Source organism: Copidosoma floridanum, unplaced genomic scaffold, assembly GCF_036245765.1.
Source record: "Copidosoma floridanum isolate Cflo_tuat_1 unplaced genomic scaffold, Cflo_Japanese_pri ptg000011l, whole genome shotgun sequence".
Classification (NCBI taxonomy): domain Eukaryota; kingdom Metazoa; phylum Arthropoda; class Insecta; order Hymenoptera; family Encyrtidae; genus Copidosoma; species Copidosoma floridanum.
Genome location: NW_028321888.1, coordinates 9,734,923 through 9,754,288, shown reverse-complemented (window position 1 = coordinate 9,754,288; position 19,366 = coordinate 9,734,923). Strand labels below are relative to the sequence as shown.

Genomic DNA, 19,366 nt, shown 5'->3' with positions numbered 1-19,366 from the left:
GAGGATGCTAATTAGCCTGGATCCGATGCTTCGGCAGAGAGCGCCGGCTTAACCGGTGGGGAGTGGACGTTCTTAAATGTATAGGTCTCTCCGAGGAAAGGCTACACAGTAGCGAGTGGGACCCGATGCACCATAATGTACAGACAGTGCCAACTTAAAGAGGTTTGGGAGAAAAGTTAAAAATGGAGAAACGTGCCAAACAATGTATGTTATATTTGAGCATGTAAAGAGTGTACATGAATTTTTTCAGATTTTTCACCAGGGGAAATTTTCGAGAAAAAAATTATGAAATATTGACAGTTTAACACGGTTTCTTATGAGAGAGCAAGGTTATGTTTGCCTTTTAATTGAAATTAAGGTATATTCTAAAAATGTTGGAATAAAAAAAACGTTTTCGTGGATACCTTGGTACAAAAGGAAGATGCTTGACAAAAAAAAATCAAGCCCTGCCAGGCATTTTTCAAAAATATAAGCAGTTACAGTCGTACAGTTTCAAGTTTGTAGAGTGCAAGAGGAGGTGCGCGGTAAAGGGGGCCCAGATGCGCGGGCAGGGGGGACTCCCCGTTCCTCGCCTCTCTGAATGGTACTCCCAAACCTCCTTAATTGGCACGGAGTTTCACCGGAGATGCTCGCACTGTGATCATGGATTTGGTATAACATCAGCAAAAGGGTTGGAAATGGGTGCGGCAATAAACCCCCACACATAGGTGGTGAGTGGATAGCCCCGGCGACTTGGCCTAAGAGCTGTCGCGGTAAACCGGTAAAAAAAAAACACTCAAAAATGTTAGTAACAAACTTACTCAACAACCTATTAACCTAAGTTACTGTGGGAGGCAAAGAGAGTTGACCGAATTCAAAAGACTTCGACTTTTCTCAGAAGTACTCGAGAATGTTTGTAAGAAACAACCCATTTACCAATCGATATAGGATATTGTAGGGGCCTGTGACCAGATTCAGGAGACTAGTTTTTTTTGGAGATGTTCGTGAAAAAATAAGCGAATAAGATTATACAACCCAATATCTAATTGTATAGGTTTAATTATATAATTATTTTTTCAAGAGCTAGCTACTTTATCATAAAAATAAGATATTTGTGACACTTTGAAGATTAAATTAAGCCCAATCTTTGCAACATTGATTGAAGATTCATAAATGTAGGACAACTCTTTTTTTTAGAAAAATTATGCATAAAAAAGTTACTGACACAAATAACGCTCATCGGTATTAGGCATGAGATTTTACTTTAATTATATTAGTTGCTGACATTACCGATCAAAAGGTATTTTCCTTAGTATTTAATAATGAACTAATTTGGAAAATTCGAAAATATGTAGAAGAATATAGGAATCATAGAAAAAGTACTTTAATATCTTCTGCATTGCAGTGGACGCTAAAATACTTTTCTTCATAAGCAGTACATGTAATTTTTACCTCAGAGGTAATATTACATTTTTTCCCCCTGAAATAATGAAAAACATCGTATTATCGGCGGAGGAAGAGAAAAAGTCGTAAGGTAAAGTACCCTGTATTCGGACAAAAGTGTTGTTCGGACCTATATCCGGACAGCAGCGATAATTACATAATTTTTTTACAATTTCTGAATGAAAAAATTTTTTTTGTAATCTACAGTATCGAATTGATTTAAGATAGTTACAATATTCGTCGAATTAATTTGATAATTCATTAAAAGAAATGTTTTTTCTTGCAAATCGAGGTTTTTTGTGTTTGGCTACTGTCCGGAAATTAGATACTACGGTTCAAACTGTACCCCATATTCGGACACACATAATCCAGCAATTCACTTGCTTACAAGTGCAAAAAAATGGTTATACTATGTAGTAAAATACAATAATAATTTGTTTTTTGCATTTGTTTAACAAATTAAAGCCATTAAAGTAAAATATAACTGTATATAAAGATCTGCCATAACCTCATTTTCTCAATGTTCACGACTGTCCGGATTATGGTCCCTACGTCGTAACGGGACCTATATTCGGACTATTTAGAAATGCATTGTCCGAATATAGGGGTTTTGAGACTGAATCTTTATAATTATTTTAAACAATGATCACACGGTCACAAAGAACTTTTTTTTTTTTTAAGTGACAGAAAAATTACTTTATTATCTATATGTCAACCGCCTTTTTCGCAAAAACAGCTAATTTCTTTGTGAATTTAGAAATAGTGGATTACCTAAAATTATGTGTCCGAATAGAGGGTACTTTACCTTATACAAGCCCTGGGAAGAAAGTACGGCATTGTCTCTTGAATGGTAACTCACTTTCAGCAGGGAATGTCGTACTTTCTTTCCTTGGAGCGTAATATACTATTTTACCCGACTAAAAAGTAAAGTTAGCGTCACGGGGTACGGGGAAGGACATAATATACGTCTGTAGCTGCTGGACCTAAAAACAATAATTTACTTAGAAATAGTAACTTATAGTAACATAATAAGCATCAACAGTGACTAATGCCAACAAAAAATATCGAGATTGTATATTCGTACAACCCGTATAATCGATGCAATATTTAACGCAAGTTCTACAACAATAAAAAACCCTTTCATTGCATCTTTATATTACTATTGAGAAAAAACATATTATAAGCATCTACCTAAGTATATCCTAGCTACTCGTATATGAATTAATGTATAATTGCGTATAACTTAAACGTGGTACAAACACATACATGCAACAGATGAAAATTTACGCTCTGAATACTATTACGGTGGACTTAACTATTACCCAGTTCACGTGAAACAATGGTGCTTAACTTTAAAAAATTTAATGTTTAACGGCTTACAAACGAAAGTTCTTACGGTTTGTTTGATTGATGAATAGTTCAATCCAAAGTTATAACATGAAATTTAATGTTGAATGGCTTACAAATAAAAGTTTTTACGGCTTATTTAATTGATAAATGGGTCCATGCAGAGTTATAACATGAAATTTTTTAATTTTTTAAATATGAGCACCACTGTTTTACGCAAATCAGCCACTTTAAAACACCCGCTAGCTTCAGACTAATTTTTAGGATTTGTAAATGCGTCAAATTCTCATTTTTTAATTTTGATCATAATTTTGACAGTACTTTATTGTTAAATCGAATACTATACTCTGACTTTAAATTTAAAATAAAATTTTTTAAAACGATGATGTAGTGGTTTCTCAAACAATCATCCTTCTGTTACTGTTTTTTAGAACTGAATTTATCTGCCGAAAATCTCGTTCCTATTACTCCTTTTTAAATATTTTTCTGTATAACATTGATTACGTGAAGTTCTACACATTATTATTAAAACTTGTTTTAAAATAATAAAACAATTTTCACAAATCAATTCATATACAAGTGTAACTTTCCATATTATTCTGATCTTAAAAATATACATTTTATACTGTTAAAGTCCAAACACTAATAAGTGGTTATTTTTTGAAAAGAATTGTGGGCACAATGCCGCTCCAAACTAATAAATGAATAATAATTGAAGAACTCTCATTACAAACTATTAAAAAGATTAAACATTTTTTTTTCGCAACAGTGTGCGAAGAATAGGTATTTTCCGCACTATTTTTAGTGTGGAAAATCGATTTTCGCGCATAGTGTGCGGAAAAGGTGTGTGGCAAAGGGTTTTCCACACACCGGAAAAAATTTGTCTACGTACCAAAAATCTTGTGGGGAACGAATTAAGATACCGTGTGTGTACAACTATCATAACTCTATTTGGTGTAAGTTCCAACTCTCAACTAAAATTATTTTTTAATGACTTTTTCTTGTTAATTCCATTAAACTATATCTTATTATAATTTCAGAACATTTCATTGGGAACCAGAATCCCATTGTATTGGTGTGGGGTCCTTTGAAAAAATTTGTTACAGTTGTATAATTCTTTAAGAATGATTTTGTTTAAGTGATGCAAAGTTTATTTTTAAAATAAAATTTTAATTGAATCCAATTTCTGCTTCTGTATTTAAGGTACAACACTTTTTTTTTTTTTGAACGATCATTTGATATTTTTGCAATCGAGGGGGGGGGGGAGCCCTTGGTTGGTTGCCACCCCTGGACCCCGCACAACCTTTCTTGCAAATCATCAACATACTTACTATTTTCATCACTTTTGTTGCCAAAAATCTTGTACGCAACTCGTGCGGGACAATGTCTCACACTCACACTCGTGGCTGGTGACGGTAACCCGTGCCTTGCGATCACACTCGTATGCTCAACTGACACTCGTTCTCGTCAACTCCAGCCACTTGTGCGAGTCAATCCCGACTCGTGTGGGAAATCGTGTTTTCCGTACTTGGTACGTAAATAACTATTATTTAGTAGTTTATAAAATTTATTAAGCTATAATTGAATTTAATGGTAATTGTACATGAAAATGACTTTTGTGCAACTCAATTTTTCTAGTGTTATAACTCTAGAAATAAATTATTTATTTCTGGCATTGGTAGGACAAATAATTTACGCAATTTGTCTTTCGGCCAAAAATCTTAATTATACGCAGCTAATATACGGTCTTCGCCCAGATGCGTAAGTGCCTCTCCTCTCATCACTTTGAGAGCGAGCTGGTCTCCGAAATTCTCCGTTATTTTCCTTCTTTCTTATTCTCTAATGCCCTTTTGTCTTCTAGGGGAGTGGTCCTTACCAGACCTGTCCATGCGGGGAGGTTAGTTTTTAGTCGGTAGGCACACCAGGTGAATCCAACACTACCACTGGATTTACTGAGGTGTCTATGAAGATTTTCCCCTCCCCGTTCCATAAAAAAAAATTAAATAGTGAAAAAAATAAAATAAAGGAAATTAAAAAAAAAAGAAACAAACCAGGGGGTATAAATGGGTCATGGGACCCACGGTAAGAACGAAGTTCTTCAAACATGAGATGAGTATAAAGACACACAATTTCTCAGATAATAAGGGGGTCGCCAGACACATAGGAAGAACGAAGCTCTATAAAAATAAGTACTGCATTCATGTAGTTCACTAAAACAAAAACTTAAAAAACAAATAAAAAAAAAAAAGAAAATTTAGTTCAGTACTCACGATAGTTGAACTTCGTGAGTACATCATGCATATATTTTCTTTTTTTTTTTTTTATTCGTTTTTCAAATTTTTGTTTAGTGAACTACATGAATGCAGTACTTATTTTTATAGAGCTTCGTTCTTCCTTTATGTCTGGCGACCCCCTTATTACCTGAGAAATTGTGTGTCTTTATACTCATCTCATGTTTAAAGAACTTCGTCCTTACCGTGGGTCCCATGACCCATTTATACCCCCTGGTTTCTTTCTTTTTTTTTAAATTTCATTTTCATTTTTAAAAATTTTATTTCCTATATTTTTATTTCATTTCCTTTTCCATTTTTTTTTTTTTTTTTCATTTCATTTCATGTTTTAATGTCTTTTCTGATTTCATTACCTTTTTTTGATTTTATTTTTTAATTATTTTTCATATTATTTTCCATTTCATTTTTCTTATCATTTTATACTTTTTTTCATTGAATTTTTTTATTTTAATTTTATACCTTTCTTTCTATTATTATTTTTAATTGTTTATCATTGCATTTTGTTTAGATTTTTTTTATTTAATTTCTGTATATAAATTTTTTTCAAATTTTTTTTTCTTACTTTTTTTTTGCAATTGTATACCCAATTAATACAATTTTTGTTTTATTCTTATATAATTATTTAATGACATTTTGACATTATTTGTTTATTAAATTGAAAATAAGTGCCCTGAAAAACCTTTAAAATGTAACTCGAAATATGGATATATGATGATCTTACATAATTTATTCATTATTTGTTCATAATTTGTTTATCGAATTCGAAATAAGCGCCCTTAAAAACCATTATAACGTTCTGCAACTCTATTGTATATGTTTATTTTAATAATTTATTTATTTACCAAATAATTTATTTATAACAGTAATTATTAGCATTATTTTAATACCCAAAAAACATCAGGTTTCAAAAAAATCGGTTGGTATTTTATGCATCAAATGCATAAAATACTAACATTTGATGCGTAATAACGCGCCTTATTTGATTTAATCTACAGAACCATATTCATGCTATTTTAATTTTTGTTTTTTTAAATTTATTATTTAGAAAAAATTTTTTTTTTCAAGAGGAAGAGACTTCTAGTAAGCGACTTCCGTTTTATGGAAATCTGTCGTTTTTTAAATTCCAGCCCCCGAAGCACGCGGCATAAAGAACTTCGTTTGAATAAATAATCAAATAGATAATTTATCATTAATTGAATGTATTATCAGTGAATGCATATGAAAATGAAAAATAAGTTACGAGCCACATAATCAGTACAAGAAACCGAAATCAGTATGTCGGCAGCGCTGGTAACAGAGTGGGTAAGGTACTCGACTTGTATGCAGGAGGTCGAGGGTTTAAATCTCTTTATTAAAGTGTTTTTTTTTTTCTTTTTTTTTTTTTTAGAATTGTAGAAGAAATAAATTCAAAGTTAAATAAAAATTATTGTGGGGAAACAAAATTAAAATTCGTTTAAAAATTCACTGATTGGGAGTGTGAAGGGGAATGGTGGAAGATGGCACGGTTGGAAGATATAAGGTGGGATGAGTGGAAGTGTTTAGGGGACTGATGGTGAGGGCGACGGGGTAAGGGGGGAAATACAATGAATTAGGAGGAAGAGACTTCTAGTAAGAGACTTCCGGTTTATGGAAATCTGTCGTTTTTAAAATTCCAGCCCCCCCAGTACGTGACATAAAAAACTTCGTTTTAAAAAAAAAAGTAGAGGGAGCAGTGGAGTACGGCTACTCGCTCTATCTATCTCTCTCTCAAGCAAGGAAAAGTAGAAAGCAAGAAGTTTTTTCTCCTGACTCCTTTACATGATGTATAGATGCCGCGTCGATAGGGAAGGAGCATTGGCATTCGTCCCTATACACTGCTGCCGAAACTCGAATTTTCGGGTGAGGTACACTGAGAAAAGTGGTGTTCGAAAGAGTGTTACAACTATAATAAAAATTACTTTATTTTATAGGAAAGCTGAGACATACTCGCCATATTATATAAATTGCTATGCTACATAGTAAAACCAGATCATATTAGAATTTGCTATTCAACATAGTAATTTTTGCTTTTTTCAGAAATAAGAAAAATACATATATTTATTATATATATACACAGGGACTGTACATCTAACTATCAGAAAATTGAAATATATATATACATAAGTTATATGTACATAGATATTTTTTCACAGAGTACAAATTGATATTGATGTAATATACAATTTTATTATTTTAAAAAAGATCTGCAGCGACTGGGATTTGAATCTTCATCCTTCGGCTTCCGAATCCAGCTCCACAACCACTAGACCACGGGACATTATGTCCTCGCGCGTATGGATAAAGTACATGTGGGAACGTGTACTGTTTATCATACACACAATAAAGTTAAAAGTCAAAGGGTTTCCTGTGGACCACAGTGTTGACAACGGATAATTAGTCGATTCAATATTGATTGTCTGCATGTATCAATTTTTTAACCTTATAAATCAAAAAATTTGATTTATATTTACATTCGTATAACCTCAAATTTGAACCACTCAATAGGTGTGTATACCTATAGACATCATACAACATTACTTTCGAACATAGTAATTTTTACTATACTGAATAGCAATCCAGTGGAATGAGAAATTTTACTATGTCACATAACAAATTCTACTTATGAATGTAGGACATTTTGAAACGATTAAAATAAAATTTACTATGTTTTATAGCAAAAATTATACCATCACAATTTTTATGTTTATGTTAAGACATAGTAATTTTTATTGTACTGTGGGATAATTTTTGTAGAGCTACTACATAATAAAAATTGTTTAAAACATAATAAAAATTATTTTAAACGTAATAATTTGCGTCATCAGGTGAGTATGTCAAAGCTTTCCTGAAAAATATAGTAATTTTTAGTATACTTATAATACCTTTTTTAACACCACTTTTCTCAGTGTAGTAAGAAAAATAAATTTAATAAAGAAAATGGGGGGGAGGGTTATTCATACTTAGAGTGCGCAGGGGGCTATGCTCCACTAGTGCACATATACAAGTGTGTGTATATGTATGTGTCTGTTTAACCTCAATCTACAGCAAAATTATATCACTCGTATTTTTCTGAGAAAATTTGTGTCTGTAAGTAACAATACATTTAAAATTCTGGAAAAACTTGTTTTTAATACTGAACATTCTATTAGTGTAGTTTAGTTTTTTTCTGATTTTTTCCACATACTTTTCAATCAATTTGAAAGAGGAAAATGTTTTTCAACGTTTATTAGTTTTGTAGACATTATCTGTTTTTATTGAAAACCCATGATAGACAGCGGTTTTAAACGTAAAGTGCTAAAACACTGAATCTTACATTTTTTAATAGTGCATTAAGTCTCTGTATATTCATATTTTTAAAAATAGCTTAGCTGAAGGAAAATATGCAGAAGCCGAATGTAATATTCTAGACCATAACAAATTTTCAGGCAGAATTCCTTCTTAGAGCTACATTATATGGACATAAAGTATGTAACTAAAGTACAAAGCGATGAAAAAAATTACAGATTGATAATGTTAAATGTCATAATAAACTCCAGCACTGAAGAAATTTTGCATTACAATCTGCACTTGTTTTTAATTTTTTGCAAGTTGATGTGTTTTACTGTTCATTTTATGCTCGGAGTACACAGTCTGTTAGAGCTCTTAAAAAAATACGTTTGTATAATCAGTTTCAATTATCAACATAATACTTAACAAATCTAATATAATATTTGTACAAAGTACTTGGTATAGTCTAACAAAAAAGACGGAGTAAAGGACGAAATGTGAACGTTTCGTCTTAGATTGTCGGCAAGGACACTTCAGTGTGGCTATGCTAACGATCTCAGCCACAAACACTCGTAAAAAGGATGGAATTTGAGCACCTATTAGCTGCAAGCAACTGTGTAAAACAAGCGCGAGCATTTTTGAAGTGAACACAAAAATAGAATTAAGAAGTGTAATGTTCAGGAGTTAACCATAGTCCAATGTTACTTTCAGAGTTACTGTATTTAATTATTTTTTCTAATATGTCATTAAACTCTTAAATCCAAATGTGATAATATCGATGTAAAATATTTTTTCCTCTCTACTTATCTGTGCCTAACATAAAAGCTGTAATTTTTAGGATAAAATTTTGTAATAAAAAAATTTTCATACAAAAAATGTTTATAAAATTTTGAAACTGATGTCTCGTCATTTTATAAATATACTTCAAGACTTGCATTAATTGAAAAATTTTTTTCAAACCATAGAACCACTTGACAATACAAGAAACAAATGTTTGTTGACAATCACAAAGCATTAAACAGTACACAAGAAATTGAGAAAACAAACGTTTATTTGAGAGATTTGCAAAAATTATAAAACTTTTTTAATATTACTAATCAAGTTACTCAGAAAATTTTTGATATTAAAAAATTTAGATTACATGTATTTGTATGTTACGTTTATAATTCTGCTAAGCATAACAGTAGAATTGTAAAATCGTTCGAAAATATTGTAAAATTTAGCAAACAATTCAAGATTATAAAATGATTATGAAAACTGATAATGTTAGAACTCGAATTTTTATGTAATAACGATGAGTATCTTCTTAAAAAATTATTTCATTCTACTTTTATCATATAAAACAAAATTCCGCAAATTGTTTAAAGAACAGAAACAAACCTTAACAAACTAAAAAGTGTATTAATTCAATGTTCTAAGTTACTTTGATAGGTATAAGAAAAACGTTTTTATTATATTTAGAAAAAAGCTGACTGTAAAAAGATATACACTAAACAGTTACAAATGAAAAGTTATATTATAACAGATAGTGAGATAAATACATTCACAATGGACATAACTACACATCGTAACAAAAACACATATTCTTTATTGATATAAAGATAGTAAAGCTATTACTTCTAACCATCTGAGACCAGACTTAAAAAAAGCAGTTAAGAAAGTGATCAACATGTATGATAAAAGAAAAAGAGAACAACAAATGCAGAAGAGAGAATGAAAGTAGTAACTTTGAACGCAGTTTCGCGGTGGTGATTGCGGTGACTAAAAAAATGTTTCAGAGTAGAAGGCAAGAAGCAGAAAAAAGCAAAGGTACGGTTTTATACCTTGGCACCTTGCTGACTGCTGGCTTTGTAGCGAATGCTCAGGCTCCGACGTACCGGGCGTTTCTAAAAAAGGAATTAACGTAGAAAATTTTCGATGATTGGTTGAAACTGGATATTTAGTATACGCGCGCGTAAATATGGCTAGTTTCTTTATTAGTGTAAAATGTGACTAAATTTTTTATTTTGTTTTAGATCCAGTGCTGTTTTTTAAGCACTGCGTTGAGTTCTTACATTACCTCATACAATGTCTAGATAATATCATTTACTCAAAGTAAATGTGCGATGCAATCTGTTGATTAGAAGTGCTTGAATGATCTTCGGACTTCTTAACCCTAATGTGTTTTATGTTGTAAGAAAGAAAATAATGAATACAATAACTTAAATAATCGTTAATGTTGATTTATAATGAGAAAACAGAGAATATGAATAGACCAACAATACCAAAAATAAGAATTAACAAAAAACTAAAAACTAAAAAAAAAAAGATTTTATATAATGACACAAATAAAAACTTATCTACTATTGAGCACAGCAAAAATCAATCTTTCTAAAGGTTCATCAATAGCTTAATTATGTAAAACTTGAATACAAGACAAACAAGTAAATAAATTATATAAAAATTTTTAGCAAACTTTGCCATAGTTTTTCTGTATTCGATCAAATCAAAAGTAACAAGTTTGACAAATTGTAATTGGCAAAGTATGGCAAATTTTGGCTAATTATAAGTGTGACTCATCTTGTGCACACCTTGTAAAGTGTACAGATATTTTTCTCATCATTTATTCACAGAAAATATGAATACTGTAAGAACCACTTGAATCGTAGATAAGATAAATACTACTGTTGGATCAGAAAATAAGTAAGTTTAGATACATGAAACAAAAAAAACAGCATCACTACGGGCATGGTGGAATAACTTCTATCAAATTTTGGTGTAATAGACGAGATGGAATGACATGTAATTTTTATCTTAAAATACTTTCGTTAAAACGCCATTAAAGTAATTATTAAATAAGTTTGATAAGGCAAATAAAATATTGCGTCACATTATACGCCGCGACAGATGTATGATAGTTTTATCATTTTTATATCAGTTATAACAAATCCATACATGTACTATTACACTCACTGCAGGCTTCAACTTCAACTTGCGTAATACTACATTTGTCGAATTTATCGTCTTGTATGTGAATGAAGTTTATAAATAACTTAATTTAATTGGTACCTACATGTTTCTTCAAATAATCTGTTGACATATGCCAACCATGCAATTCCATGGAAATCTAGTGTATCAAAAAATAAGAGGATCGATCTAGACCGGGCTCAAACAGTGATGAACCGGGAAAAGTTGTTCGCACCCAGTTTTTTTGTGATTTCTTGTTCAAAATATAGTAATGTACCTAAAAGTTTATCTTGCCACCCAAGAATGTGGTCAGGTATTGTTTAAACTATTTTTTTGTAAAAAATTTCGTCAAAGATGTTTTTTTGACCTAAAAAAGATAATCTCAGATTCTTTGGCACATTTAGAACAAAAAAATAATTGGAACGTATATACCTAAACCCCATAGTTTTCGAGTAAAAAATTCCCAAAGTCTCAAAAAATGCATTTTTTCCGGTTTTTAGGGCTCCAGGAAAGTGTTAAATAAATTCATTTGTATATGTTACAACACATAATCATAAACTGTAAGCCTTCCTCTACAATCTCCAAAAAAGAAAATATCAAAAAGTTGAGTGGCAAGACTGTTTTTTGCAATAAACCTTCAAAGCGTTTCAGCGCGCGCTCATATGTAAGTGTATAACTATATATGTTCACTACACGCTGACCCGAACAGAAATGAAAGTCGGTTGCATTTCTAGTTGTCCTGGCGCTAGGGCTCGTCCCGTATGCAATGCAAAAATACCGTATCAAAACTATGCAATCCTATGTATTTTTTGCCGCTGAATACGAATATGTCGTTCAGAACTCGCAAAAAGTGGTACATTTTGTTTAAAACGCAATTGTTTAAACAATAAAGAAAAACTGCAAAATTTGATGCGGAAAAATTTTTATCGTAAAATATGGCTCAAAACAAGAAAAAAACTCTATAATGTTGTATACAAAATATGCATGCATAAAGAGTTATTAATTATTTAAAGTTGGAAAATCGCGTATTTACCCTACTTTTCAATGTTAAAAACTTTTGTGAAAATGAATATTTTTGCATTTTTCAAAGATAATTGTTTTCTTTGAACCTACGATTATCAAGTGGTACCATAAAAAGAACTAATTTTAGTTGTAAACATTGTCTTACACGCTCATAAACAAATTGCATTTTTCGGTACTTTTCCTGATTTTCTTCGAGGCCTGTTCGGGCGCCAGGAGTTAAGTATGAGTTCTTTTAGATTATCACACTCTGACTCATTTTTTACTCAACAACAAATTCTCATTTGCGAATCAGGTAATTATCAATAAATTTTTTAACAATTACAACAAATTAAAATATATCAGTTTTCGGGAATCAATGAAACCATGTTGAGTATGTTAACTCTGTATCATATTACTTACCTATAAATAATTTACTGTTTTTATAAACAAACTAATTACGTTAAAAGTCAAACTAATTAATTTGTTACTCAACAAGGAATTCTTAATTTAAAAATTAGGTAAGTACCAATTTGTAATTTATTTAATAATTGTATTAAATATTTTATATAAATTTACATAAACAATAATGTAAATTTTTCGAATTTCTTTGTTATAATGCTCGTAAATGTAAAAATAGATTTATTTTAAAAATATGGTATTTCAATTTCTTGCCGTCTTTCAAATGTTCGCGCAAAAAACGTGCAAACAAAAGACGGGTTTAAACTTGCACTTTCAACTGTTTATGCATACGGCTGTCAATCTGACAGTATGGCCTAAGTGTAAAATGAAGCTCAACAAGTTGCCTCTTGTAAATGGATCCAGCGAACAAATTAAAATTTATCTGTGCATTATTTGTAACAAAAAAAGTTCTTTCGATATTGGCAGTGGAAAAATTGGACGAGAAAAAGTGTGTGAAATAGCTGAAATACAGAATGATAACGTTAACGACCGTCTGTTGTGCTTAGACGACAAAAGTGAGTTTTTTCTACCAAATTCATATACTTGCGTAAAAAGACAATTGAATACTTTAAATTTTATTTTCATTATTTAAGTATCAGCTGAGAAATATTTTTTTTAAATTCGATTGATAAGTTTTCGATTCGAATCATAAGTTTTCCATCTTACATCATGTATTTTATACTCGGTATTAGACTTTTTTCGTATAAAAATTAAATTCACTATTAAACATTGATCAATCAACTTTATCCACTTCTTAAATAGGTTGAATTTCATTTGTAATACAATTATGTTAATGTTAGTTCGTGTATTTTTCAATTAAAGTGATGGTCAATATTGTTTTCAGACTGTTTTAATTATCATACTACATGCTATCGAAAATACACTGTTAATTACTCAAAATTAGTATCAAAACCACAGAGTTCAAATGAAACGGAAACGCACACTAGCAGTAGCCGCGATATAGATGACACGAATGATGTGTTCAAAAATTCACAAAATATTCGATTGACTCGATCAAATGATTCTTTATACGAGCCGTATGCTCAAAACAGTTTTCAGTCAAAAAATATCATAGAAATAAAGTGTATCATATGCAATCAAATAAAAAAGAATGGAGTTATCGAAAAAGTATGCTTAAGGACTTTAGAAAAAGGAACGTCTTTTTATCAGCTAACGCGTATGCTCCAAGATGATGTTTTTAAAAGGACATCAAGTTTATAGTCACCCGACGAAATCGTCAAAGCACAGCTTAATTATCATAAAAAATGCATGATTGATTATGAAAAGAAAAACTATGGCTCAAAAGGTGCAATTTCTATTTCACCGTAAGAAAATAACTTAAAAAATAATCTGTTGAATAATGTACAATCTGAAAATGATACTGAGTCAGAAGACAGCAATGACAGTGAATTACGATTGCTCGTTTTGAATTTTTTTAAAACCTTGGAACGCAATTTTTTCGCAGGAATAGCATTTGAACTTAGTAATGTTACGAAAATTATTAATGAAAGTCTATCGTGTGCAATAGATAATAGGTACGTCAAAAATTTACTGATCGAACATTTCGGAGAAAAAATTGCATTTTCATATCCTCGTCAAAAAAATAAATCACAATTATTTTTTTACTCTAAAATTCAACCATACGTTTTGGCTGAAGAAATAAGAAATTCATCGAAAGAACCTGTCACCAGTGAATGAAGACAATCTTTAGCTGAAGTTGACTTTGATCTAAACAATAAGTATTGTGACGAAAATGATTTTAAAAAATCTTTGGAAAGTACGCAAATTCCAGAAGTGTGGATCAAATTTTTTTCAAAATTATTTAATATAGATACTTCACGGTTATAAAATTGCAATGACTTATTGTAGATGTAATGTTGGTATGTCGTAAAATTAATTGGAGTAATTTACAGTCTTTTAAAGATTTTGCCGTGTCGTTTTGTATCTTCATACAGTCTAATAGATATTATGGAACAATCAGACGAATCGATTTCGTTTTTGACGATTATTTTGAAAATTCGCCAAAATTAGCTGAAAGACATCGGCGTTATGATACAGAGACAGATACTATTGAGCTTTTTGAAATTCAGGAGAGTACACCACTTCCAAAGCAGAGTAATAAACTTTGGTCATCAACAAGAAACAAGGAGCTTTTGCAGTTATTTCTCAGTAAATACATTTTTGAAAATGGATTCATCATTTGGCCAGGAATAAAATTAGTCTCGAGCACCTTATGTGGAAATGATTGCATATAAAATATAAATTGTAATATAGATACTAGATTACATATTTTACAAAGGCATGACATCGAGGAAGCAGACGTTAAAATAATGCTTCACATTAATCATTGCTCCATGAATAAAGAAGAAAAAGTTTTTTTGATTAGCTCTGACACAGATGTTTTAGTTTTGGCTCTTAATTTTTAGGAAGTTTTTGAAAATAACGGTCTTAAGGTACAGTGATCATGAGTTTACTATATTTTTTCACCAGACGAAGAACATGTCTTCTTGATTTCGCATTATAATAAAAAGTGTTATTAGCTTGAGGAAAAAAAAAAAAATTTATTTTAATTTTAAAGTATAGCTCAGCAACAAAACCTCACATTTTAAATATTAGTATTCCCTTTATCAGCATAATTTTTAATTTTTGTGAGAAATCAAGAAGGCATGTTTTTCGTCTGGCGTATCGATATGACTTAACGTTAATAAATTGTGTATCCCTTGATTGTATCTTAAATACAACGTTCAAGCATTTTGCGGTACCTTTGGACTTTTACTGCACCATCGATAGAAAAATAGTGTTATTCACTCGTGCGCATCCGACCCTCGGGCATTCGAATCACCCTGGTGGAGATGCTGTACTTGTGAACAAATCTACAAAATTTTTTAAAATACTTCACTAATAATAATACAAACTATTTCAGAAACTTTGGATGCGAATTGGCTCTGGAATAAGTATTAGAAATGTCCCTGTTCATTTAATAACAAAATCTACAGGACCACATTTATGCAAAAGTATTGTTGCCGCTCATCATTTGCCTGGGTCTGATTACACCAGCAAAGTCGGTACCAAGAAAAGTGCCCTGCAAGCGAATCCTGCTAATTTTCTTCTTTCTTTCGGTCGTGGTAAGTCAGTACATTAACATTATTTTAATTATAATGTTATATTTATGTAAAGTTTCCCTTTAAAAATGTTGCTATTTTCCTAGGTTCCTCTGATTCATTTATTCGTGAATACGTCGACAAAGCAGAATTTTATCTTATTAAAGTGTTTGATCGAAATGCTGCTTCCCATGATTTTAATGAATTACGAAGTCTTACTTTTCATTATAAAACAAAAAATACGCTAAGTGAATTACCCCCAACGACAGATTCAATCCATTCACATATCAGACGAGCATTTTACGTAACGTATTTGCAATTACATTGCTTATATCCCATCTATGACACTTTAGATCCCTTAAATTTTGGTTTTATGTACGAAGATAATATACTAATACCAGCTAAAAATCAAAAATATTTACCTCCTCAAGAAGAATTTGTGTCTAACTGTGTTTGCAAAGTCTGTGCGACAAAAGCTTGTCACTGTGTTCAAGCAGAAATAGATTGTTGCGATTATTGCTCGTGCTCCAAAAATAAAACGTGTAAAAACCGTGTCAACATTCGTTAATAAAAATAAATATTTATAAAAAACTTAATTAGTTTGTTTATAAAAACAGTAAATTATTTATAGGTAAGTAATATGATACAGAGTTAACATACTCAACATGGTTTCATTGATTCCCGAAAACTGATATATTTTAATTTGTTGTAATTGTTAAAAAATTTATTGATAATTACCTGATTCGCAAATGAGAATTTGTTGTTGAGTAAAAAATGAGTCAGAGTGTGATAATCTAAAAGAACTCATACTTAACTCCTGGCGCCCGAACAGGCCTCGAAGAAAATCAGGAAAAGTACCGAAAAATGCAATTTGTTTATGAGCGTGTAAGACAATGTTTACAACTAAAATTAGTTCTTTTCATGGTACCACTTGATAATCGTAGGTTCAGAGAAAACAATTATCTTTGAAAAATGCAAAAATATTCATTTTCACAAAAGTTATTAACATTGAAAAGTAGGGTAAATACGCGATTTTCCAACTTTAAATAGTTAATAACTCTTTATGCATGCATATTTTGTATACAACATTATAGAGTTTTTTTCTTGTTTTGAGCCATATTTTACGATAAAAATTTTTCCGCATCAAATTTTGCAGTTTTTCTTTATTGTTTAAACAATTGCGTTTTAAACAAAATGTACCACTTTTTGCGAGTTCTGAACGACATATTCGTATTCAGCGGCAAAAAATACATAGGATTGCATAGTTTTAATACGGTATTTTTGCATTGCATACGGGACGAGCCCTAGCGCCAGGACCTACTTAGGCAGCCTACTGCGGACACAAGTAGGCACGTCAGGGGGCGTGCGTGAGGTACTTATTAGGCAGCCTACATAACTTACTTTTATCTTACTTCTCGAATAGTATACATATACAGTTATATCAGCTACAGTTGCAGTGTAAACTGTAGCGTAAAATTACACACAGGTACACAAGTTACAAGTGTCTTTCATTGAGTCCTATACAAGATTAATGAGTATTTTTATACATATATGAGACTGACAAAATTAATCGACATTAAATTTGTTGTCAACTAAACAAAGTTTCTCAAAGTACTCAATTAGAAATAATAATTGGTGCTTCAAAAAATTTCAATAAAAACTATTTAAAAACCGTACTAAGATGATGAAATTCAACATTCAACAGCTAGTACATTGTCATTTAGATGTTCACCGTCAAATCAAGTTCATCTATCATTTAATTGAATCAATATGTTTTTGTATGAAAAAAAAGTAAACTACAGTGTGAGCGTGTAATTTGTATTAATTCCTTAGTAATTATTTAATAGTTCCTCAGAATTAACTCACGAATTACATGTTTATATAGTAAACTTGATATCAATTGTGAATCAGATATTTTGAAGGTGACATTTATATCTTCATTTATGTAAAATTTCTATTTATCTTAGGGTTATATTTTTGTAACTACACGTGATCAACAATGCCGTAATAAAAAATTTTCATGAAGAAATTAAATATGATTCGTTTGAAATGAAGCATGACTTTTGTTCAATTATGATACAATGTGTATTCTCATATGTACATATCTATATTTATTTATATTGATCTATATTTATTTATTTGTACATATCTATATTAATCTATATTGATTGAAAGGTGGTTATGTTACGTCAATGGAGACAGCCTACTTAGGGCCGACCAAACGCCACCTGACGCTGCCAACGTAGGACCTCAGTTGGCAAGAGTGGCAGCCTAAGTAGGCTCTACTGATCGCCTACTTACAATTTTCGTTCGGGGAGCCACTAAACGTATATATAGTTATACACTCACATATGAGCGCGCGCTGAAACGCCCTGAACGTTTATTGCAAAAAACAATCTTGCCACTCAACTTTTCGACATTTTCTTTTTTGGAGATTGTAGAGGAAGGCTCACAGTTTATGATTATGTGTTGTAACATATGAAAATGAGTTTATTTAACACTTTCCTGGAGCCCTAAAAACCGGAAAAAATGCATTTTTTTAAACTTTGGGAATTTTTTACTCGAAAACTGTGGGATTGAGGTATATACGTTCCAATTAAATTTTTGTTCTAAATGTGCCAAAGAATCTGAGATTATCTTTTTCAGATTGAAAAAACAACTTTGACGAAACTGTTTACAAAAAAATTGTTTAAACAATACCTGACCACATTCTTGGGTGGCAAGATAAACTTTTAGGTACATTACTATATTTTGAACAAGAAAGCACAAAAAAACTGGGTGCGAATAACTTTTCCTGGTTCATCACTGTTTGAGCCCGGTCTAATCCTTCAAGCGCTTGGTACTGCTGTTTTCCACGCTTTGGAAGAGCGGTTCACCTATAACGTGAGAGAGCCACAACACCAAGTTTTTGAGGGTGCTGTTAACAGTAAAGTTAAGGTAGCCCATCACCCACAGGCCTGTCTACAATGTATCATCTTTCATTGCATTGAAAATACGCATATCGCTTAAATGTAGAAAAGGCTTATTATTACGTTCTGCTGAGATATGGTAACTGTCGACCAGTTCGTCATACATTTGTTTTACTCACACATCCACATATAGCTATATATATGCGGCTGCTCTGTTGCCAAATATTTGAGACATTCACATCAGACAAGTAACATGGAAATTTTGAAATGATTCACTACTTTGTATTTCTACTGATGACTCAACAGTTTTAAAATTATATGAAATAGTAAGAATTGTAAATTTTTTAACGGTATACTTCTCAGAATTTTCTTAGTCACTTAAGCAGCTCTTTTTGACTATGTTTGAAAAGTCCCATTGTAACCTGTGTTAAGATTTTAAACTTGCAAACTTTATTATCTTAAAAACCAATGTGGTAAGAATATTTTTTTATAATTTATTCCGAAAAAGAAAGATTCAATCTATAAAATACATTTTTTTCAAGGAAACTGAAAGTAAAAAGTGGTGGGTGATAGACTACCTTAAAAAGACATTCCCCCATTTTTT

At 31.2% G+C, this 19,366-nt stretch overlaps 1 protein-coding gene across 3 annotated transcripts in view; it reads right to left on the bottom strand.

The window, feature by feature from the left end:
• Trpm (transient receptor potential cation channel, subfamily M) overlaps positions 1-19,366 on the bottom strand; it is a 161,883-nt gene that overhangs the window by 30,565 nt on the left and 111,952 nt on the right. Inside the window, exon 17 of one of the 3 annotated variants that reach the window (XM_089590071.1) lies at positions 10,169-10,231. The exons of the other annotated variants lie outside the window; for them this stretch is intronic. Within the exon in view, the coding sequence (XP_089446197.1) occupies positions 10,169-10,231 (63 nt within the window). The remainder of the gene's footprint in view (positions 1-10,168; positions 10,232-19,366) is intronic. 3 annotated transcript variants of the gene reach the window in all.